Below are 24623 nucleotides of genomic sequence, written 5' to 3'. Positions count from 1 at the left end.
CCTGAGCCGTGAAAGCAGTGTGCGTTCTTGAAGATGGCCACTGACAATGCCGTTTAGATGGCATCTAAAAAATTTGTTGGTATGGGATTGCATGTCATCAATACAAGAGAGAAATCAGCAGCTACTGCATGTGCCTAGATGCTAAATTTGGAGTCTCAGTGACAACTGACTGTTGCTTTCGACTCAGTAACAGAGCGGCCCAATGTATTACAGCAGGAGGAATAGAGGAATACTGCACCATTGCAAAACAGATTTGTTCAGATACCGTACACATCCCTGATGCGAAGTCCCCGAGTGGAAACACAGCCTTGCTTCCGAAGGAATATATCGGAATTATGTTTAATACAGTTGGGGAAGTTGTTTTGACAAGGTTGAGTGTAGTATCTATTCATCTTGTTATAGCATAAAGCATACAGTTCAATCTACTAACTACTACTTTACCATACACAGTGTTTACAGTAGGAAAGCTTGCTATTATCAAGTTTACACAAACATAAAGTTAAGGGCCACGTAAATGGGGTCCTTCAATAACCTTCTATACACCTCTCCTACATGAAATACTATGTTATATGAAGTGTGACGTCAAAACAGTGTCGGGCTAACTGTAACAAAAATTGCAACACTGTGCTAGAATATAATTATTGTTGTGCTAAGCAGAGCTAAACGTCTTTCTTGATAAGCCCTGAGAACACTCTGACCGTCGGACAGAAGCTCGATGATGAAGGAGCTGTTGAGTTAAAACAGGGTTGGCACCTGACATCATACGATATGCAGCCTTGTGTTTCTGAAACTAACCAAATATCCACATTGACATAACAGAATACACCTTCCCACCACAAGATGAAAATGTAAGCAAAAAGCTGCAGTCCAATGACACCTCATAGAATGGGCAGACAAACAGACATGCAAGGAAACAGGGAAACAGCCAGCCAGTCAGACAGTCAGACTCACCACTGGTCACACTATACTACAGTCAGACCTTGTTATTCCGACCTTGTGTCTGTCCTGCTGGTTTCTGTCGGATTATTGGTAACAAATACAAGTTGACCCATGTAAATTGGTTTCACGTGCACCTTAGTCAGAAAGTGAGGGTGTTGGATTTTTTATTGGGTGTCCGAATAATGAGGTCTGACTGTACGGGACATCTAAACACACACAATGAGTCGGTACCTGTGCAGTAGTTGAAGGTATGCCATTGCTCAGTTGTTCAAAATTGGTCAGATCCTTCTGGTATCCTGTCACAGCAGTAAACGAAGATGACCGTCCAGACAACTCACTTCCACGCCAGAGCTGAGTGCGAGCACTGAGCAACAGGTCATATGCCAAGACAAGGACCAACTGCAATAAACAACCACAATACAACAGCTATATTACAACACCATAAAAAGGTCATACAACCAAACAAGCAATATAATCTGCAAATAAGGTGATGCCACACTGAAGAAGATGTGGGTTTGGGCATACACAACTAACAGTCACAGATGTCTGGGGTTCTAACTTAACATAATTACATATTCTCATGACTGGCACAGACAAGTGTACAGCCTACAGTAATTTAATTAAAATTATGTCATCATCATCATAGTGACCCAGGTCTACAGAAATCCCACATCTTATTCACTTCTCCCATATACGAAGTAGTGAAGGTCTTGCCAAATTGAATTACAAACAGAGTGCTCGTAGACACAGTAGTACTAGCGTCAAACTCCAACCTTTCTTTGCACTATTCAGTTAGATAACGTCTGGAAACTACTAGCTGCAACAGTATTTATACTTGATGAATAACAGTCATCGGATATGTATTTAGTTTGACAAACAACATAGAACCATAACTGAGATCAAAATGTAAAAGTTACCCATCATATCTAATCAATGGGAGTACACTACAATCAAAAATCACACCTACATTGGTCACTTGCAGGGTCTCAGTGCCATTTCAAGCACTTCACTATAACTGAGCTACACAAAATGCAAAGATTACCGATTGTCTTGTTATAGTGCGCTTTATCTCAGAAATATAAAGCGAAAACAATGGCAAAAACTAAATGGAGAAAATATCAGCAACACTTGCTCAACGTCATCATGGACATTTTTCTTCCTAGTTACATACACTGTTCTACTTGTCTAATAATACAGAAATCAAAGACAAATAATCTGACTGACTGGGAACAAAGCTCAAACTTAACCATCATCTGCTACACCATACTCTATGCAGATCAAGTCAATGATTCTTTAGGCAAGAGTTTAAACACAAGAAGTGGCATAAAAGTGGCATGGCTTAATAGGTTAGTAAATTTGTTTCAATGGATGTAGATACAAATAATAATACTTATGGTGCCTCACTATTGAGCTGTCACTTTACCAATCATCAACTGGGCAATGCATTTAGCCCAACAACAAACCCATTACGCTTAGAATCTCCCAGCTGAGAGACTGGGAAGAATACTGAACACTATCTGATATCACTGCTGTTTATGACCCAAACATCTACCTTGAAAAGACTTGGAACTTCTACGGTCTCATCTCTTCTCTTTGTTTGCTTCATACTTTGTTCCAAACATATTGTAGCACTATTGCACTCTTTCAGCAACTCTGAGGTTAGAACCTCACCATCTGTCTTCAATGCCATCTTTAGATGACATGTTACACTGAGAACTTTGCTAACAGCAGGGCAAATCAGAACACTAATATACAGGAAATACATGTATCAAAACAATAAATACATATTGTATTTTAACAATACTACCTGTCATTCATTTGAAATGGTAATTTCTTCAGTCTATGATGGATTTCTTCAAGTTTACTGATGTCTTTCTTTGCTAAGTAACAAGCCATCTGGCCGACTCTTGCCCACCAACAAGACACAATGTCTAACTCATCACAGTCACTCAGTTCCTCAACAAGTAAAAACTCAGATAAAGCAGCATCAACATCTGGAGAAGTCTTCTTGTCATCAGAAACGGTTAAGTTAAAGAAACCATTGTGCAAAAGCTGTTGTCGAAAGAGAGAAGCAAGGTAGCCACAAAAATTGCCTACAATAATGATAAATAACCAAATTAACAAAATGATGGTACACAAATAATCAGCTAAACAATGACCAGGCTCTGTTGGCTTTGCCCATATGTGACTAGGAGGTGCCATCTGCCACCAATTTGCTGAGAAGAAGAAGTCTTCTCCGTCCGGTGTCGCAAGCCAATGAAGATCTGCTGGCAAAGCAGTGCATGACTTCCTCATCCGAGACAGTAACAAATGCTGAACAAAGATAACTCAATATTAGAAGAGACCACGACGACTAACCACATACTAACCGAGACAACTGGAAGATTGGAGTGATCCCTTCTCAACTGAATTGCTGCTGTAGCATATATTCTTGCCATTTGTTCACAATCTATCTCATTTCCGGCACACTCTGCCATGTTGACAGATGACAAGGCAACATGAAATGCTAAGTGCCTGTCAGCAGGCATGTGGCCACTCAGGTAAGCCAACTGGACATCATGATAAGCAAGAGCTGCGTGTTTGGCGGATGTCTTCATGTCTTGAATGTCAGACCTAAATAACACACTGCAATGTGGTGGTGTCTAGCAGTAATACATTTATTTTTGAAAATATGCAGGAAAACATTTTGACACGTTCACATTCATGATAAATGTTTCAAACTCTACTGCATGTTCTACAGATATGTCACATCTCTCAAAACAGTCAAATGCAAAGTCGACTTCTACCCAAACTAGCTCTCATTGTTGACACTTCTGACCCTGGTTATTACATAATCTCAACTTTACATCCAGTTTGGCCACTGTACTGAGACGATCTCTCATTCGAGTGAGTCAATGTGATGACAAATGACACCCATGACCAAATGTCTGACTTGCTGGCCACTACTTCACACTTTTCCATGTACTTCAACTAAAACCATTATATAAAGTAACATTTTGTTGGCTGTCCCTACTACAACTGTCGTCCGAATATGACTTTCAGCCAAAACTGAAACACCACCAAGTTGTATGGTTCATCAGAAGAACGTCAATGTGAAATATCATCAACACAGAATAACTAACTATCATTTATAACACAATAACATATTACATTGAATAGATCTCTGTGTTCTTTGACAATCCTACCAAGTGATGCACACACAAAGTGTCATAAATAATCATACAGCTGCAACCAATACTACTCGTACTATCAGATTATGCCCCTTATCCCTGCTTCTGATCTTTATGCTAGTCTCACCTCCTGTTTGGCAGTAAGTAGTTTGAGCCAGCCACAATAAGCCGATCAACTGATATCAGATGGAATAACTGTCTTAGTATGTTCCACATAATGCTAGTGGTGACATCAATAACACCAGTGGGTAAAGGGTGAGACAGTACAGCAAGACTCAGTGAATGGTATTTCACAGCAGAGGACATCTTACCTACACAACACAAGCAGTAGACACCTTGAAACTGCCAAATAATAACACAGTACATCACTAGTCACGTTTAATACGCCACAATAAAAATATAAAAATAATTAATTAACACCAGCGAGCACATGCACTATTGCAGGTCGTTGGTCGTGGAATTGGTTGGTTGTGGGGTCAGTCGTTAGTCTACAGCAGTACTATTATAACCCTAGCGCATGTGCATCACAATGCAGCTTGCATATCACCTAGTCTATTTTGCAACACCTAATTCAGATTCAGATTTATCTGTACAGTAAAACTGAACTAATCTTATACCACGATCAGCAGATAGCAGATCGAATTAGTGAATTTGTGCAGATTATCAAAATGCTTAAAATCTGAAATTATGCTTCATCCAGGACCATTATCACTCATAAACTATGATGCACAAAATTGTTCCTAATTTGTTCAAAACCGCCATTTTGTCGACTTGTGTGAAAGTTTCTTTCTTGTTTGTGTTCGATAGACATGCTCATAACCTTGCAATGATCTACAACCAACTGCTTCAAAAGTCACAGATTACCAGAGCTTCTCATTAGCACGGTTCTACTGTACTGTACTAACAAGCAATTTTCAGGTCAGTCAGTTTAGTAGCACAGAAAAACAAATCAGTGACATCATAAGATATACAAACTCCACATACCACAAACAGAATACTACAACGCTCAGTAGCTCAAGACTTCCTTTACCTAACAAACAGAAAACTCACCATTTCGCATTTCAGATTTAGCTGTGCGTCTGTGTCTCCAAAAAGCATCCAAACTTTTTGAGTATGGTGCCACTCTTGGTTCTCCAAACACCAAGACCCATGCCAAACAGGCAAAAACAACTACAGCTTTGACGATCCAGCTAACCACAGACAACAGCAATGAAACCTCGCCTACAGATCACAAAGACACATCAAACCAAATACACAAAACTAAATGAAAATAAGTGTGACCTATTTCAGTAGAAAGTCCCTGAAGATGACGCCCATTTCCATGAACAGAAGGAGCACCACCGAAAGATTCCTCTTGACGCATCAAAGAACTTGGATTGAGAAGAAGACAAAAAGTGAGAGCAAGAATGCAGAGAGTGATGCGAGTATGATTCATTGAACGAGGTGATCGTGGCTCTTTCTTCACCTGAAAGAAGTATCAACTACACCATTGCACAGCTTCATGTCTATGACATCAAACAACATTTGTCCAAACCAATCATCTACTTGTTTAGTTCCAAAGCACAACCGTCTGTCTCTACTTACGAGTAACGACACATATCAACAATTACATACATAAATTCCAAATAAAGTGTAATGAAAGATATAAGATGTCAATACACACGGCCAATGATTGCTACTGACTCTTAAAATCCTCAATAAGACTAAAGCAAAAATCTATTCCATCTGAGGGTGGCACTAACATTCTGGTTGTAAAGTCAACACCATACATCTTTAGATAATCAATGGCTGGACACTGCATAAATTAAAAGACAGCATTACCCGACCTTTATTCCAACACAGTCATTACCACAATCATTACCTACTGTACAAGCATAAATAAATTAGAGATTAAACTTCCAAATAGACCTGCCATCTCACTAATCATGTCGGCATGTTCACTAAAATTCTTGCTGGTAAATAAAGTAAACCCTTCCCATTTCAATCCCTAAGCATGTCACCCACATTCCCCTTTCGTCAAATCTGTTGCATCAGTTGCCTACAAACTGCATTATGAGGATCTCACTTACCACCCACTAATTAATGAGATTTCCTACGACACATTAGAGCAGACCTCTCAGTGTCTATTTCTATGACCCGTCCCTACTATTCATTGCCTTATCTGTGCCACCTTTGACACACTTGACCTCTCCAACCCCAACACCCTCTTTTTACATCACAGACACCATTCCTGTTGTAGTCACACATTCCATTAGCCCCTTCACACTCGTTATCATCCACAACACATGTTCCTATTCATCTCTACTTTATTCCTATCTTTCTTCTCTACCAAATCATTTCTACCTCAATTCACAAAGAATGCCCACCTGCTTCTGTTGTTCCTCTGGAGTGACCGGTGGTGTCTCAACAGCCGGAGTCTCGACTTGCTCCACACCATTGCTTGGACTGCCAGCGGCACTGCTCTCTGGAGAGTTATCAATAGTGGCATCTACACAATCCATTCTCCAAAATACTACAAATTATTTAGTGTAAATACTTTAGTTTACTTATTAATCTACATCAGCCTGATTAAAATTTTTATCACATAATTGTCTCTAACTTGTTCAACTTATTTAATCTAAAAATAGTTCATATGTTAATTATGTGAATTAATTGCATCTGACCTGATGACGGCGAGTCTCCAGATTGACATCCGTCAATCTCCTGTCCACTTTCTCTCCATCCATCTATCAGCTTTTCTTCTCCTGACGTTGACCTTGACTTGCTAACAGCATTTCTTGTACTGTACACACTCGTTGGATCTGTGTCTGGAAATGGAGAACGAGGAGGATCGGAGCAATGTAAATCCATCATTGCCTGTGAATCAACAGCAAGAAGAGTCGCAGCAACAGCAGCCGGATCTACATAAAAATGAGACAATGATGGCTACCATCTACAACACAACTATTACCAGCATACACTCAATGAGCCACCAAAAACATGACCAACTATAAACAACAAATGCACGCAGACACATAGCAGCATCTAATAAAGACTCAGTTGCCAAGACAAGACAATATATACCTCACTAAATATTTTTAGATCATCAAACTCATACCACAACAAGATCAAGACAAACAAACTCAATGTAGGACACATTATAATCACACCACCACAATCAGAATACTGCAGTACTCATTATAGAAGATTCTGTAAAACGTACTAAGTCATTTCATGTTGTGAATTAACCCTTACTTTTCAAGAACACACAGCCATTCATCTTTCAAACAAAGTATTGCTACACAGACTTAATGACAAGATACCAAATACCAAACATGAAAACATGATTCCTACAGCTATATTCAAACATTGGGCTAATGTAATCACGGCTTTCCCCAAGATTTTGAAACGCCATAGCAGCACAACAAAACCAGCTGGGGATCTGGTGCTAGAGCACTGTATTCATGAAACTTTTTGATCATGTGATTGTATATTCTAATCTGCACTGCTCATACTGTATGATCATGATAACAGTCTTGATAACAGCATAAATTAACTATTTAATATGTTGGCCATGCTTTAGTTAAAACCACATACAATAACTATCACAAACACTTTCAACAATTCATTGAAAATCAATGCCACAATCTGCTCTCTAAAACAGATGCCTGTTCTTTAGTTTGGACAAGGATAGAGCTTGGTCAAAGTCGTAGTTGGTACAGTGGAAAGGATCTACATGAAGTGGTTCAGCATTCTATGCATATCCTAAACGATAGTACCCTTGTCATATCCTACACTAGCTCACCATCCCATTCTGCGCATGGGCAAATTAGATTAGATTATTAGTTGTTAGTAAATTAATAGCGTTAGTAGTGTTCACGTTGAGAAATTGTACGCAGGGATTGACCCCTCAAAAGGGGACCCTGTGCACTCAAAAAATCCAGCCATGTCAATGTTGGCTGGTACAGATTCGGTATGCGCAAGCCAAATTTGGCGGAGATTGGACACAAGGCGGCAGAGAGACGCCCAGCCATGCATACAAACAGACAGGCAGCTCTCCTTCATATATAGAGACAATAGTACCCTTGTCAGATATTACCCTTGTCATATCCTACATGATAGTACTGTACCCTTGTCGTACACCTCCATGACTTCACTTCAAGGATACTGATGACATAAAGTAGATCACATTTGTAACTCTCTTCTATCAGCTGCAGCCTGTAAAGGACGTATTTGCCATAGAAGAAAACTGTTCATACTAAAAAAACAGATGCTATGCCAGCTCTATATTTATGTAACCTATACAATGTTTCAAATCAATGTGCAATGACCTGGTCACATATGACAATATCACTACTCAGGTACTCAAAGCAAAATAATAGTTGATCTATTGCCAAAATGTGGCAGATATAGCAATATAATGGGCAAAATTGCACATCCCAATGATTCCTCATTTTGGAGAACCTAAGAAATTTACATTTGTAGGGTGTAATGGATGCAAGGTATCCAAGGCCCCAATCTTGACAGTGTTGATTTAGTATCCCTTGATTTTCAAATTTAATGTAAGTAATTGCTTTCTGATCCAATCACTCTCTATGGTTTGGTTGCAGATGAAACAAATGGAACACACAATAACACACATAGCAACACACACACACACACACACACACACACACACACACACACACACACACACACACACACACAAGCAAGCAAGCAAGCAAGCACAAAAGCACGCAGAACACGCACACACACCATGTGATACAAAGAGCTACAAAAATATCAAGTGACTGCCATCCACAATGCACTGAAAATGTGACTGAAAACACACTTATGCTGTCTATTTTGGCACGTCCATCCTCATTATAACACAGAACATAATCTCCTGATGCTAACCTCCATGTTGTGCTGCCTTCCTCAGAGATAAATTCTCGTGCCGTAACCTCTGGTTGATGCCTTGTAAATATCTAATGTAGTCAATAGCCTTCCTCAACACCCCAGCCTTGTTAATCTACATCAAAGGATACACACCCAATATGTCAAAGAAGGTTCTAAGAACTGTAGAGGTGCAGCCCCAAATTATCGTCACCTTCGTGTCTGGCCCAACTACAAGGTTCTTCAACTCCATAATCTTGTCATTTATACTCGTTCTGTATCGACGCTCGATTGCATTATGAGCCGACCGTTTCTCTGTCTTTCCACCACCGACTCCCAAAGATTTCATGTCTTGAAATTTTAGTCTCTGGTCAGGTGTTATGAGGCTAGGTTGGCCTGGGAGACCCATTACTTGACCATTCAGCATTTGGCTGAAGTTGAATCTTTGCAATGCAGCCATTATAGCAGGATTATTTGCACCACTAGGTAGACTCTGGTATGTTACTCCACTATCTGTTGGTTGAGATTGATAGCCACTAGTCTGGTCACAGAACACATGCAATTGTGAAACTTTAATTGAAAATTAAAAGTTTACAATGATTCTTACATGAATGGTTGGAGGTGGCTGCAGATGGTCAGACTGTTTCTGAGTCAACATTCTTGGGGTTTGCATGAGTCGAATATCCGGTCCGCTTTGACTGTTCAAGTTGTTCACAGTCGAAGCGAACATGCAATGCTGGTGAAAGTCCTGTTGACTCATTCCAAGACTGTGAGATGGGTAGCTCTCTATCTGTTGTGAATAGTCACCCTCTTCGTGGTGAAGAAGGCCGTCAGGCGCCTCCGTTGAATTGGCTAATACTGCGTCAGCTAATTAGACAAAGGAGCGATTGCAAGACGTACAAAAGCTGCGGTCATTTAGCACCGAAGGCGACGTACTACCCCGCCCACCCGCTATTACACGACGAACGTAACAGTTCCACTAAAGACGCTATTCTTCCTTGCATTGTAATTCGACGACGACCTAAGAAGCCAAAAAATCATATTTCGTTCGCGTAGACAAGCAACATGACCGGCTTCAACCCACGCTAGCTGCTACTTCCGGGTGCCACCGCCCACAGCAACAAAAGTACTTCGAATCTCGACTCAATAGAACAAATGGTGATGCAGAAGAAGTAGAAAGGGTTGTATTACAGCTAAACATACCGTCTATGTCGGCGAAGAGCCTCTCGTCGAGGTCGTGGGGTAAGTCGTCTAACGACATCGGACACAGCGGCAACTCCAGCCTGGAGTCAGTCAACAACTGAAACTCCTGACTATCGTCCATCCCCCTGGTCTTCACACGGCACCTCTCGACACACTGAAAGACCAATAGCGAAGTGTCGACGAATCTCCTGACTTTACGTCAAACTGCACAAGCGCAGTAGGGCTGGCCTTTGGCACGTGACTGCCACCTGCGCATGCTATTGAGTGCTGCACAGAAGGCACAATAAAATCGAGAGGCACGGCGTAGTTGCAAGCAATTGATATTCGTTACTACATCTAGACGTATAATGTCTATCCTATTGTCCGACAGCCTAGCTAATGTTTGGGATCCAGATCGTTACGCGCATATTTTATCATTCACCTGCACGAATCTAAATTAAGGTTCTCTGTATTGTACAGTAAATGTATTACAGTATTCAAACACAAAATGTTACATTTCATTGATTTCAATTAGTCAAACAGTAAGTTGCGCAAGTGCACTCGAGGTCTGACGCGCGTTACATAAGCATGATTCATTTCGCGTTGCGAAATCCGAAACCAGCCGAGTCATTCCGTGACTCAGCTTTACTGCTGGCTATAAGAGCTGGTGGCTACAGCTGCTTTGCCACTTGCTGGAGATAGGCTAAGCTTTCCAGGCTTTGGATTTGATTTGCTAGTGACAGCTACAGACTTTCTTGCTTCAAGCGAAGAGGACGATGTCTCTGACCGTCAAAGTTTTTTTCTACGACGATTTTCGTCGCGATAACCCCGAGCCTTCGGAGGTTCGGCGATTCAGTATTGATACAGACGTGAGTTCGAGCTACGCATACCTCACGCAGAAGCTTGCGAGCGTCTTGACAGCTCGTGGCGTACAGGCCAACAAGGTGGCTACATTCTGGCAAGGTACAGTACACAGTACAGTGATGCGGTATAGTCAAGTCACATGACAACTGAATGGCTGTAGATGCCGATGGCGACTTCGTTACTTTTTCAAGTGACGAGGAACTCGTTGAAGCTCTCGGAAGCATGAATGGAGATATATTCAAGGTTCACGTTCACCGTGAGTGCATATGTATTTCTTTGATGCTTGCGCTAGTTAATATTAAAACAAATAATTGAATTAGGGGATGAATCTAAGTCTGCCTATGACAGTCAGTGCGGTCATCCTCAGCAGAGGCAGCAGCAACAGAGTGATTGGTGGCGTCAACCTCAACATCCGTGGGGTGGATTTCATGGCAATGGTGGTTTGTTTTTTCATCCACCAGGATGTAATCCACCTCGTTGGGGTCACTGCATCTCTCGCCGAGAAGAGCGACGTCAACACCGTCGCCGTGATTGTCAAGAACGGCAGTGTCATACTAAGCGTGATCACTCGGCTACAGGCGAAACAGAGAGCCAATGTTGTAAGGATACCCCTCGAAGGAAGGGTTATCGTCATCAGCTGAAGAATCTTGGGAAGGCCGTAGCTGCTGCTTTGGAGCCTTTGGGTGTGCAAGTTGATGTTGAAGTCAGTGGTGAAGATACGAGTGTCAAGCAGAAAGAAGATCCATCATATGAATCCGACAGTGATCAAGAAGCTACCGTTCAGTCTGATGAAACAGTGGAGACAACACAAGAGGAGAGTGATGCTGCCTATGCTGCTGCAGCTCAAGCCCAGGAGTTTCACGCTGCTGCCACAAATGCTGTGGCTGCTGTCACCGGGGTTTCTTCGTCTCACCCTTACGAGCGTGTTTTAGCTCAGCTGAAGGAAATGGGGTTTGATGATGATGGAGGGTGGCTGACACAACTGCTTCATGCAAAAGGTGGTGATATCGGTCGGGTCCTGGATGCCATCCAGCCACAGTCACGTAAGAAATGATGGTGGCTATTTGACTACGACGGACTTCTTGCTCACAGGCTGTAGTGCATATGTTTGTGTGTTCGATTGGACTGATTGAAGGTGTCATTGCTAATGTTGCTGCTTCTGCTGTTTGTGAGTGGCCACTTACTGACTACTCATTTGCATTGCTGTTTTTGCTGGTGGTTGCTTACCAGCCACATGCGTATACATGTTTTATGTTGTAATGGGATGTGGTTATAACAGCCTTGAGATTGAAATATATGTGTGTGGTACAAACAGTTAATTAACCTCTATGGTAGCAATATCTTTAATTAATGACTTGCAGCTAGAAATCTTAAATTTTGAGATAAGAATAGTTTGTAAACAACTATTAAAGTTGATACTAAAGTAATCAATCATTACCAAGCGCAGTTGAAAATGCTGAAAGCAGCAATACTGAGCATACACTTTACAACAAGCAAAAAGCTGCATTGTGTTGCTATGTATTGGCTTCAACTCTGTAGCCTAGTATAGAGTACCTGACATAGCAGAGCGTGCCTCTAGCAACGGTTAGCAGAAAGTGTTGTTTGAACAAGACATCCCGCAACTGTACACATTTAAAATGGGTCCTTTTTAATATACAAGGTAAGCTTGGACAATCAAACCTTACTATCACTTGAAATCATGCACGGCTTTGCTAGAATTCTAACAGCTCGTTTACTAAGAACGGTTTCTGCATCTAGATAACGCTGACTTAATTAATGAAATTTATTATTAAATACAAGTATGACAACGCAACGTATACTCTACATGCTGTCTAACAACGACCCAATTTGTCAAACATACTTCAAGATTAACAATCTTTGTTGTAAATGTTCTAACTATATGCCAATATATGTACTAGTACTTGTACTGCACTCTTTTAGTAAAGTCCAGGATCAATGAACAATGATTTCTACAGACTGCATATGCTGCAATACTCTCTGCTTTTTATGAGTTGTGACTTGTTTTTATTATGTCTAGACTAAAACAGATATCATAATATAAAAATTAAGTTGAAATAAGTAACTATGAATGTAATGACATGCATAGATACTAGAGAGGATACAAGTTTTCCATGACTTCGAAATCTCTTTGCTATATATGATGGTAAAGAGAACAACAAAAACAACCTGATAAACAACATAGTAAACATGCCTAAGTAGGACCTGCAGTAGGATCGATGTCACAGTAACTGAACACTTCGGGACCCCACCCTCCCTGTTCATCTCTGAATATTTTGGATAACTGACGCTTTCGAATAACTGGCGTTCGGATAACTGACATCGTATACTGTACAGTAAATTGAATTCAAGAGCGGCTCTTGTAATTATCTTTAGTCAATTGTCTATTTTAAAATGTTAATCCACTAATGAGATGCAGGCCCCACCTCAGTATTATCTGTTAGTTCGCCTTCCAAACCAGTACAGTACAGTACAATCTAACTCTGCACGACGCGCATCACATGCATTAGCTGTTTTAGTACACGTAAAAGCTAAAACCTGGATTGAATCGTATTCCAGCCTGACGTGACTTTCTACAAGGCTCAATGGTACTCCATCCTACATACAACAATATCTATTACAGTCTAGCGTTCAGCTAACTTAATTATCAAAATATTATGCTAGAAAACAAACTTGAACAAGGCCTGGCAATGTCAACCAAAACTCGCAGCTAGGAATGATCTCTTTTCCTGAAGCCTCTCGTCGTATCTTCATGAACAGAGCACCTTACACTACGTAGGCAAAAATCTAGACAGTCGTTTAGTGCAAGAATTTCATTGAATGCAAACTGTCGCAACCTACAGAATGACAAGAATTAGTTAACGCTTCCAATGCCGAGATTTAGATCAGATTCTGAATAAGTGCTAGCGACAGGCAACAGTACTTGGATACCAAATTGAATTGCTAGCAGGGAAAATTGTTATAATATTCAAAATAGAGACGTAAGCAAAACCATGCACAACACATATCTGACGCACAAATCTAAAGTCTGAAAGTAACCGCCGTCAGCAATAAACAGTTGAATTTTCATCACATATTAGTAAAACCTGTGATGTCCTGTGATTAATTAATGTTTGTATCAGCTCTATAGCTACTATAAATAACGCTACACACCACACCACAGTACAGCACAGCACACCACAACAGAACACAACACATTATATATACAGTACGCATGCACAGTTAATTGTAAATGTATACACACTGACAATAAAAATTACCCTAGATCAATCTTGTAGTTATCTAATGTCGTAGTGGCACACACACACACACACACACACACACACACACACACACACACACACACACACACACACACACACACACACACACACACACATACACATTTCCACTGTCCTCGCGGTTTCGTTTCATCACCGAGAATGGCTGCCATCTAAACTGAGAGCAATCGAATAATCGTCAACGTTGGTTTCTAGAGACTGGATTGAGTCGATCATTCTGTTGCTAGAGCTGTTAGTGCAAGCGACGGTCTGGATGTCTAAAAGCTCAAGAGAAGGAGAAATATGTGTATACTAGAATCTATATCTAAATATACATATCTCTCTCTCTCTCTCTCTCTCTCTCTCTCTCTCTCTATCTCTCTCTCTCTCTCTCTCTCTCTATATATATATCCCGGATATTACGCTAAAGTGAACGCTTTTTCCTGTTCATCTTTAGAACTGATTTTGAAGAAGTTTGATAAATTAGAAGTGTATCTTCTTGATCTTAGTAAGCAAGCCAGTGTCCGGCAGTTGATCAAGGCCGTTGGGGCCCTTTGGGCCCTTTACCAATAGAAGATATAAATGAGTGAAGAAAGTGATACTTGCACCACGTGTTCTCTTTGTTGTCGAGAAACAACGGTGCATTGGGGCAGCACATCAATGCAAGTCATATCACCATCCGGATTTTTCCAGACGTGCATGGATTTCCTTACTAGAAATGAACGTCGTTTGTGTTGCAACTGCGGCTTTGCATATTCCAGACGGTTTGAATGGTGTTGGCGTTCTATGGGTACAGGTCATTCACGTTGTTGTGGTAAGATGATAGAACCACACTTATCTTTTCATGCATGGTTACAGGAAGGGTTATCAAAAGAATGTTTACACCAAGACACCTCTTCAATCAACAATTTAGCAGTAGTCATGCAACAAGTTGATGAAGTTGAAGAAGTAATGTATGATCCTATTATTAATGGAAAATGGAATATTTCGGATATATCTGCTAGACGCAGCTGCAATTTCTTCTCACACTGTGTTTACACCAGATTCTGGTGTAACACAGTGCGAGAAAATCTGGTGTAAACACAGTGCAAGAAGGGATTGCAGCAGCGTATTCTCTTTCAAGACCAACAGATGATGTACCACATTGCTCTTAGGTTACTATGAACGAAATTTCAACTCTGTCGATCTGTACAAACTGTTCTTCATATACCAAGATCTGTAAGACCTCTGTTGGCTCAGGTTCTTGCTAAAGAATTACAGCATGCATGTCAGGATGGTTTGTGGGGATTTGTTCATCTCCACGTTTCCAAAAACTGTGCTACATGCACCACTGGGATCCGTGGGATGCGCTTCTCGAGATGATCCGATCGCTCTTTCGGAGTTATAGAGAATCGTCACCCACATCACTCCTTACTAGACAGGTCTAATGAAATTCCACCCCACTCGTTGTGGATGGTCAAGCCGTTCTATCTGCATTGGAAGCATTTCCGGCAGAATTCAGCCCAGGCTTTTCTCAGTTGCGAGCACAGCACCTTTGGATGCCATCAAAGGGTCATGTACACCAGATGCACAGGCATGTTTAGATAATCTCACACGTTGCATTTCGCTGTTACTATCAGGGAAAGTGGATGTAAGCATTTCTCCATGGTTGTCAGGTGCACCATTGACTGCCTTGAATAAGAAATCTGGAGGCATACGTTCGATTGCAATTGAAGAAGTGATTAGACGTTTAGTCAGTCGGATCTGCTGTACAGCAGCAGCCAAACCTCGTTTACAAGAAGTATTCTTACCTTATGGTCAAGTTGGAGCAGGTGTAAGTGGTGGATTGGAGGCTGCTATTCACACTCTGAAGTCTTACATCACTACCAATAGCTCGAGAGAAAATCTATGCTGTTTAAAAAGTTGATATGCGGAATGCATTCAACGAATGTCACTGTGGAAAATTTCTCTCTTGATTACGTGAAGAATTTCCAGAAGTTTTTGCATGGGTGCAGTGGTGCTATAGTTCATTAGGAGAACTTCGGTTCGGCAAACATCGCATCCTATCAACTGCTGGCGCTCAACAAGGAGACCTACTAGGTCCAATGCTATTTCCCATGGTATTACTAGAGTTTCTGGACGACATCAGCAATGTTCCTGGCATAGATCTGCAACTGTGGTACCCGGATGATGGCACATTTGTTAGTGATCAGATTGCATCTCTTCTTTATTAAAATTGTTTTTAGCAAAAGATCCTCGATTTGGTCTTCACATCAATCTGGATAAATGCGAGATTTATTAGCCATTAGGGGATAATACGTTCCCTCAATTTCCTACTGAAATTCATAGGCTTACTGACGGATTGAAATTGCTCGCTTCCCAAGTCCATGGGTCAGACATTTTCTTTCAAAATGCGGTCGCTAAGCGGATAGACAAAGCCCTTGATATTCAATTACACCTCAACGACATAGACGACCCCATGTTGAATTACACCTTTTGCGCAATTGTTTGAGCGTTTGTAAGGTCAATTACCTTTTGCGGACTGTAACACCTGGTGTGACAGACAGTGAAATTTCTTGTTTTGACAGAGGTTTGAGACAATCTCTAGAACTAATCACTCGCTCATCTATTCCAGATTCCTCGTGGCTCCAGGCGACACTAGCAGTTCGCACAAACGTCTTGATCTCAGAGAAGCACTAAACTCATCAGCGGCTGCTTTCATAGGATGTTGCAATACCACCCAAAAGTTGATTCAGAGTCTCTTAAGAAACGCAGGCAATTCAAACACCGAATCTGCTGAAGAGGTATTTTGTCATGATTTTCAAGTTTAAGGCAAAAATGAAGCGTACAGTGTATTCTTGGAAAGAAATTGCCTGCAATGCACACTTTGGATTTCAACACAGCTTCTCAGCAGAATATTCAGAAACAGATACATTGCAATGCTTTCAACTCCTTAATGGAAAATGGGAGTTTAAGAGACAAAGCTCGTCTGAACACAATTTCGTCGAACCACGCGGGACTTGGTTATGGACATTACCTAGCCCCAATCTAGGCCTCACCATTCCTCCGCATTTATTCGTAATTGCGATTCGGACATGGTTCGGCATTCTGATGTTTCTTCTTCAATCATTTTGGTTTTATGCTGTTGTGGCGCTACAATTGATCCGTTTGGTGACCGCCTAATCAGCTGCCCTAGAGGTCCGCTACGTGTTTACCGTCCCAATACTCTTTGTGAAGTAATATTTCAAGCTTTTCTTGTTGAAACCAAGCAAGTCAAAAAGAACAGAACTGTCCAGGTTACTATTCAAGCAGCCCAGGAGACGTATATCATTCAGATTTTATGGATGTTCGACCTGGATATTTCGATGTTACAATCCATAACTCTGTAATTACAGCCTTTCTATATTGAAAGCAACGATTCGTTCTGGTGCAGCAGCAGAAGCAGCAGAATTTGAAAAAGATGCCAGTCATGAAGCCAATGTTACCACTAGTTTTTGAATCTCTTGGATACCGTTTCCTCGAGCTTTCAAGAACATTTTAGAACAGTCGTTGTAGTATCCAGGTGCTGGTCATCCGGGGTTTAGTCCTGGTAGTAGATCTTTCAATAGCGAACCATGAGACATTACTCTGGCGACGAGGATGGCAACATTTGGGCGCTGGGCAGAATTCGATAAAGTCGAAGACAACTGGCGGCAGTACGCCGAACGGATGCAGCAATTCTTTGTGGCTAACGAGATAGAAGATGCCGCCAGAAAGAGCGCCATTTTTGAGTAGCGTGGGAGCTCGTACGTATACACTGTCGAGAAGCTTGTTACATCAGACAAGCCAGGAGAAAAGCCTTTTGCAGACATCTGTGCCACGTTGAAGGTCCATTTCCACCCAAAGCCTTCTACTACGATGCAACGTTTCAAATTCAACAGCAGAAGCCGCCAGTCAGTGGCATATTACGTAGCGGAATATTACGTAGGCTGGCCGAATATTGTGAGTTTGGGAATTCGTTGAGTAATTTGCTGCGAGATAGACTGGTCGTAGGGGTTCAAGATGAGAGGATTCAGAGACGGTTGCTGTCAAAAAGAGATCTGCCAGAAAGCGTACGAGGTGGCTCAAGCGATGGAGTTGGCAGCTAAAACTGCTGAACAGTTGAGTGCTAGCGCAAGTGTAGATGTCAAGCCTAAGACACCACCAGTGGTCGTACAAAATGTAAAAACAGCCAGAAACCCACTCTGTCAAGCTGTCATCGATGCCACGTTCCATGCTAAAAGGCCATGTTCCATCAAGCTGCCGTTTTAAGTCGGCAACTAGTCACGGGTGCAAAAGGATGGGGTACATACTTAGAGCATGCAAGGCCAAAGTAAAGGGTGGCAAGCAAGAACAGCGAGCAGCTGTAGTGGAACAGAAATGGGAATTACCTGAGGATGATGAACAATCACAACAGTATCATCACTACATGACTCACAGAGTGAGTAAAGAGGAGCTATAGTAAATTCTTAGGTGTCAAACCAGAAGCCCTGGTTCACTCCAGTGATAATAGAAGGGGAAAAGATTGACATGGAAATTGACACTGGTTCATCAGTGTCACTGATTAGTAAAGCTGCTTATAGGCAGCTGTGAAAAAAGCAGCGCCCTGCATTGCGTAATACAGCCATTGTCCTGAAGACCTATACGGGGAAAGAATTCCTTTGCTGGGAAGGATCATTGTCAAGGCAAGTACCCCTCGGGCCAGAAAGTCGTGAAAGGAAGTGGCCTTAGTTTGTGTAAGCGTGACTGGCTGAGTGAACTGTAAATGACCTGGCAGGCATTCCATTAGTTTGCGACTGGATAGAGAGGAGCCGGATAGTCCTGGAGCAGTATGAGGAGGTATTTAGAGATGAATTAGGACTTTAAGCGTATGGAAGTCAAGATCCACGTAGACGCCCATGCAACTCTCCGTTTCAATCGTGCAAGAAACGTACCACACGCAATCAGAGAACAAGTGAAAGAAGCTCTTTGTAAATTGGTTGACGCTGGAATTGTCGAACCTGTACGACACTCTGAATGGGCGGCACCAATAGTCCCAATTCTGAAGGCAGACGGCTCTATTAGAGTTTGCGGAGATTATAAAATAGCAGTCAATCAAGTAGCCAAACCTGATAGCTATTCCCTGCCCTGGGTAAACGACCTTCTTGCACGATTGGGTAGAGCAAAGATTTTTAGTAAACTTGACATGTCACAAGCGTACCAACAGCTGGCACTGGACGAGCAGTCAAAACCCTTCGTCACTACGAACACCCACAAGGGGTTATTTCAATATAATCGATTACCTTTTGGTGTGTCTGCGGCTCCCGCCATATTTCAACGCACAATGGAGAATTTGTTGCAAGATATGGGTGTGAGTATATCTTGACGATATTCTAGTGACTGTGAAGTGTCAGGATCAGCATTTACAGCGGTTAGAGAAAGTCCTCCAGAGGTTGTCCTCGGCAGGGCTGCGACTCAAGAGAACGAAATGCCAGTTTATGGTTCCATCGATGCAGAAGGCACTCATCTGAATGAAGACAAAGTAGAGCTATCCAGGAAGCTCCCGCACCAACATCTGTGAAATAACTCAAGGCTTTTCTTGAGTTACTAAACTATTGCAGCAAGTTCCTTCACAATATTTTAAGTGTATTAGCACCACTGTACAAATTACTGAGAAGGGAGTGAAGTGGCACTGGGGAAAAGAACAGGAACGGCATTCAAGGAATCTAAAAGATTATTGACTTCTCAAAAACTTTTAATTCATGACGATGCACGAATGCCTCTGATCCTGGCTTGTGATGCGTCCACGGTAGGTATTGAGGCGGTATTGTCTTACCAGGAAGGGGATGGCAGCGAACGTCCCATAGCATTCGCTTGGAGGACGTCGACGACTTCAGAACAAAAATACGCCCAGATAGAACGGGAAAGTTTAGCTGTAGTGTTTGGAGTTACACGTTTTCATGAATACATCTATGGAAGACATTTTACATTAGTCTCAGATCATAGACCACTTTTGACCCTGTCTAATTAATGAAACAACTGGAGTGTTCGAAATGGCGTCAGGGAGGATTTAAAGATGGGCCATCAAGTTATCTGCCTACCATTACACTTTCAGGCATAAACCAGGAATCATAAATGGTAACGCCGATGGATTGAGCAGATTGCCATTATGAGGACAGCCAGACGTTTTAGAGGAGTCGCTACCACCCGAAGTTGTTAATCTCTTGCATTGGTTGGAAGTTCTCGAAAGTCCTGTATCCGTAGACGAAATCAAACGGTGGACATGTGAAGATTCTGTACTAGCGAGAGTGTTGAAATACGTGCTGCAAGGATGACCCGCTAACTTACTAGGCGATTTGCAGACGCGATGAAGCCGTACAAATGTAAGGCAAATGAATTGTTGGTGCAAGATGGTTGTGTTCTGTGGGGTGTCCGCGTGTTAGTGCCCGAGAAAGGAAGGCAGGCAGTGCTCATACAACTGCATAATGAGCACCCAGGCTGTTCAAGAATGAAAAGGATCGCAAGAACCAATTTTTGTCGGTCAGGGATTGATTCGCTCTGAAATAGAGGAACTGTTTGGAAGTGTCTTACACGTCAGCAGCAAGTGAGAGCACCGACATTAGCTCCACTGTGTGCATGGAAATAGCCAGAAAAGCCATGGAATAGATTGCATGTCGACTATGCAGGGCCGTTTATGGGAGCATACTTTTTGTCATTGTGGATGCTCGCACCAAATGGATGGACATTCACAACACCGGCAATTCTTGTACATCGGCCATCATAATAGAGCAACCGAGTGACTCTTTCGTCACTCGTGGGTTGCCGGATGCATTAGTGTCTGACAATGGACCTTGTTTTGTGTCACATGAGTTTGAAGGATTTATGGAGGGCAGCGGTGTACTAGGCATATGCGGACGGCATCCTATCATCCCGCCTCTAATGGCCTTGCAGAGAGGGCAGTAAAACTGGCATGCGGAAGCAATCGTCGGGGTCTGTACAGACCGAGTTGGCAAAAATTTTACTCGACTATCGTACCACCCCGCATACAACCACTGGAGTGGCACCAGCGCAACTACTGATGGGGCGAAGGCTTACGACTTCCATAGACAGGCTGTTCCCGGATGTGTCTAAGAGAGTGGATATAGACTTGATTCCTAGACTCACGTGCGAAAGCGGAGATCTAATTTAGAATTTTATTTTTGCATCTCGCACTTTCAAAATATTTAGTCTACTTACGTTACTATGCTTGCAGAACGTAGTGCATTAATTAGTTAATACGTATACGTACATGAAACTGAAACATCTACAACTTTTGTATTTAATTAAAACAGCGACTGCGTACAAACATGCTCAGGCGACCGTGTACACTAATAGCTTTTTTCGAAACGTGAACCGTTTAGCTAGTACGACTAGCTGATGTCAACTATTTTTAGGTCTTCTTGTTCATTCACAAATTTTCGTATTTGCCGGCAGACGAAACGGTCACGTTTCCCCCACATGGAAACAAACCGATGAAAAACTTGACACCGTCCTACAACATATCCGCAACACACTGAACTATACAGTCTATAGGATGTCATAACAAGTAACCTTAATTAGGCCAGGAATTGCAGCCCAGAGGTGATAATTGGGAACCAGTTCACGTCCTTCGGCTCCTTTGTAAAATTTCATAAGAAGGACGCCACCAACAAAGTAGACGGTGAGAACGATAATAAAACTAATTCAAAAAATAAAAATTATTTTCGAGATGATCGATTTACAATAGACAGTAGATAACGTGCTATGATCATACATGATACACATTATCGTCCCAGGACTCACGCTGACGCTGACGCTGCTGCTGCCGTTTGGTTTATCGGGAGGCGGTGCACCAGGCGAAAGGGGGCATGCGTACTTTGACGAAAACGTAAAATCCTGTCAATATTAATCAAGTAATCAAAATGGAGACAATCTAGTAATCTCGCTTTGGTACTGTGAAACTCACGTATTCTTTGCTTTCGGGCACTTGTTCGCCGAGAGCGTTGAGAGTGCCTTCATCGTTCGGGGAACATTGCAGAACGACTTTACTGCTTCTACAACGCATTTAGAGACTCGAAGCCCATACCATAGGAAGCTACAGAAAATAAGAGTGTCTACCTGCCATCGTCACCTCCATTGTATTGAATATAAACGTTCCCATTTGAATCGGTACCAAAGTCGTTGGTAGCTGCCGTGCCACAAGAATAGCACCAAGTTGGATAGGACAGGTCATCGGCTTGAATAACCTGCAAAGAAACATCACAGAATTGTAGAGAATTTTCTGAAAGTATAAGACGTGTCTAGAGATGAACGAATTGTTATTTCTACCGCTGCGTTGCAGGCGACGTTCTCAACGCTACCGTCGTAGCAAGGCCAGTAGCTGTAGTAATAGTCGTAAGTCGGACCCGGTGCTGGACCAAACCTGCAAATTTTGCAAGACGAGCTAGTAATAACTCTACGGATTGAAGATTTCGACTCACTGGGATTGTGCGATTGGAGTGAGGTCTATCCTCCAATCGTCGTCGTACGTGCAGATGCAATCCACTGTTTTCCGACAACTACCCGTTTGGGTTTTGCCCGTTGAGATTAATGCGGCAAATAGAAAAGCAATGAAGATCGACGCCAATGCCATCACGAGCTGAAGTCACGTGAAATGATGATGGGCGTGGTTTGTTGATTTAAACGTGACGTTTGCTTCAAATCTACAGGCACATGTCTAGCTATAGCTAGGCATCACAAACGATTTCTTTCAATCTTTTGACATTGTAATCCATGGCAATTATGTCGTGCAATAATTAATTGTCTAGATCTACAGAATCCGTTTGCGGACGGACTAGATATCTCAAGACTTTACAGGAACATGCACCACTAGAGCACCATTGACTATATTTCCGTACGTTAGCGGATCAATGCTGCTGATTATTTAATTCTACAAATGATTACCTCACATATGCATGTGTATATAGCCACTCCAGCAGATTAGCAGTCAACTGTTTTAGTATAGGATGTGGCAATTCAACGTGTCTCTTTCTCTTTCAAAATTTTTATTGTTTCCAGTAACTGGATACGCTAGCTCTATAAAAAAATAAACAATTAATTAATTAATTATACAAATAAAGAGAATATGCGGCTCCTAAAACCATTCCTAAAGAAGCCAACACCCCACCCCCAATTAAACTATACTCAAATGCTGCTAAAAGCGACAAAAACTCCCTCACAAAATTACAGCTTAAAGGAACCGCCATATTGGCCAAAGTCATTAATAACATTATAATAGAAAAAATAGGCATAGTTACTATGCCTATTTTTTCTATTATAATGTTGTAATTGCCACCCCATGATAATATTTTACTAAACGGGTATGGTGGCGTTCGTACAAAAGAGTCACAATTATAAAGAGTTCTTAGATGCATGTAATCCTTCTGCTATTTGAAGCATCCTACGTAAATTAGCAAGACAAGAAGATATGATCAAAATTGAGGTACCCACGGCAAAGAACAAAAGAAGAAATTGCTGACATGCCTAACTATATCAATAATCGATTTCGATAAATGCATAGATGCAAGGTTTAAAATTACTAAACGGGCGCAGACGTACGAAATAATTAATTAATTAAGTGCATGAATACAGTTTGGATGCAGTAAGACTCAAACGCAAGACGCAAGACGCAAACACTGCATGTGTTTTCAGTGTGAGCGCGCCCTATATATATATGTCTAGATATTAATCAGAGCATTCGCCATTGTTATACACAAAACAGCTGTATAAAGAAATATATAGTTAGTCGCTGACGCTACACGCGACATCTCTACATAGGTAAAAATGTAGCATTGTCACCGAAAAGAGCATGCATGCACATAGAATGACAAATAATTGAAAAACTCTAAAATATCGAGTCACACAATCAGAAATCTGACAAATTAGCTACAGTTTATAAATTCGTTCAGCTGTAGTGGCTAGGATGCAAGATTGATCACGAGCCGACAGATGACCAATGGTCTGTTTTACGGCACCAACTAGTGTAGCATAATCAGCGTTGACTTTGTCTACCGGAAAGTTGCTAGCAAACATGCACTTTTCAGCTCCAAACATTTCAATGCTGTGCAACAAGAATGGTTTGATGCTCTCGGCATTCCAGAGACGATCCAACATAGCCATTCCTGATAGTTTGACAGCGACATTGGAGTGCTGAGAGAGAAGTCGCATTCCTTGGGAATATATAGATATATAGATATAGACATAGATATATAGATATATAGATATATAGCTATATAGATATATAGAAAGCATGAATCAGCATTTACAATCATGTCACCGGGTATGTACATGCATAATTCTCACG

At 41.6% G+C, this 24623-nt stretch overlaps 4 protein-coding genes across 5 annotated transcripts in view; 1 reads left to right on the top strand and 3 right to left on the bottom strand.

Annotated features, from left to right (window-relative positions):
- Window positions 1-452: 452 nt before the first annotated feature.
- LOC134189664 (sterol regulatory element-binding protein 1-like) lies at window positions 453-10370 on the bottom strand. 2 transcript variants are annotated; one of them, XM_062658014.1, is made up of 15 exons: window positions 10167-10370; window positions 9571-9830; window positions 9178-9504; window positions 8985-9099; window positions 6773-7009; window positions 6476-6597; window positions 5391-5574; window positions 5160-5330; window positions 4237-4420; window positions 3309-3552; window positions 3099-3252; window positions 2747-3032; window positions 2492-2684; window positions 1171-1338; window positions 453-790 (listed from the first exon to the last, which is right to left on the bottom strand). In XM_062658014.1, the coding sequence occupies exons 1-15, from the start codon at window positions 10285-10287 to the stop codon at window positions 650-652; spliced, it is 2907 nt and encodes a 968-aa protein (XP_062513998.1). In that variant the 5' UTR covers window positions 10288-10370; the 3' UTR covers window positions 453-649. The 2 variants fall into 2 exon arrangements, with proteins under 2 accessions (XP_062513998.1, XP_062513999.1); XM_062658015.1 differs by having other exon boundaries at window positions 6476-6573; window positions 10167-10369.
- A 378-nt stretch (window positions 10371-10748) lies between these two features.
- Window positions 10749-12328, top strand: LOC134190060 (sequestosome-1-like). Its single transcript, XM_062658477.1, has 3 exons — window positions 10749-11108; window positions 11170-11265; window positions 11330-12328. The coding sequence occupies exons 1-3, from the start codon at window positions 10922-10924 to the stop codon at window positions 12061-12063; spliced, it is 1017 nt and encodes a 338-aa protein (XP_062514461.1). The 5' UTR covers window positions 10749-10921; the 3' UTR covers window positions 12064-12328.
- A 9235-nt stretch (window positions 12329-21563) lies between these two features.
- On the bottom strand, window positions 21564-22926 carry LOC134190045 (uncharacterized). The gene is made up of 7 exons (XM_062658458.1): window positions 22762-22926; window positions 22610-22703; window positions 22400-22527; window positions 22248-22335; window positions 22056-22177; window positions 21854-21980; window positions 21564-21794 (listed from the first exon to the last, which is right to left on the bottom strand). Exons 1-7 carry the CDS (start codon window positions 22911-22913, stop codon window positions 21711-21713), a joined length of 795 nt encoding a protein of 264 aa, XP_062514442.1. The 5' UTR covers window positions 22914-22926; the 3' UTR covers window positions 21564-21710.
- Window positions 22927-23992: 1066 nt separating this feature from the next.
- Window positions 23993-24623, bottom strand: part of LOC134189903 (uncharacterized protein y4mH-like) — a 2824-nt gene continuing 2193 nt past the window's right edge. Inside the window, exon 6 of the mRNA XM_062658298.1 lies at window positions 23993-24489. Within this exon, the coding sequence (XP_062514282.1) occupies window positions 24206-24489 (284 nt within the window). The 3' untranslated portion in view covers window positions 23993-24205. The remainder of the gene's footprint in view (window positions 24490-24623) is intronic.

Source organism: Corticium candelabrum, chromosome 14 (genome assembly GCF_963422355.1).
Source record: "Corticium candelabrum chromosome 14, ooCorCand1.1, whole genome shotgun sequence".
In the NCBI taxonomy this organism is placed as follows: domain Eukaryota; kingdom Metazoa; phylum Porifera; class Homoscleromorpha; order Homosclerophorida; family Plakinidae; genus Corticium; species Corticium candelabrum.
Note: the sequence above shows the minus strand (reverse complement) of the source record. Positions and strands in the feature narration are given on the sequence as shown.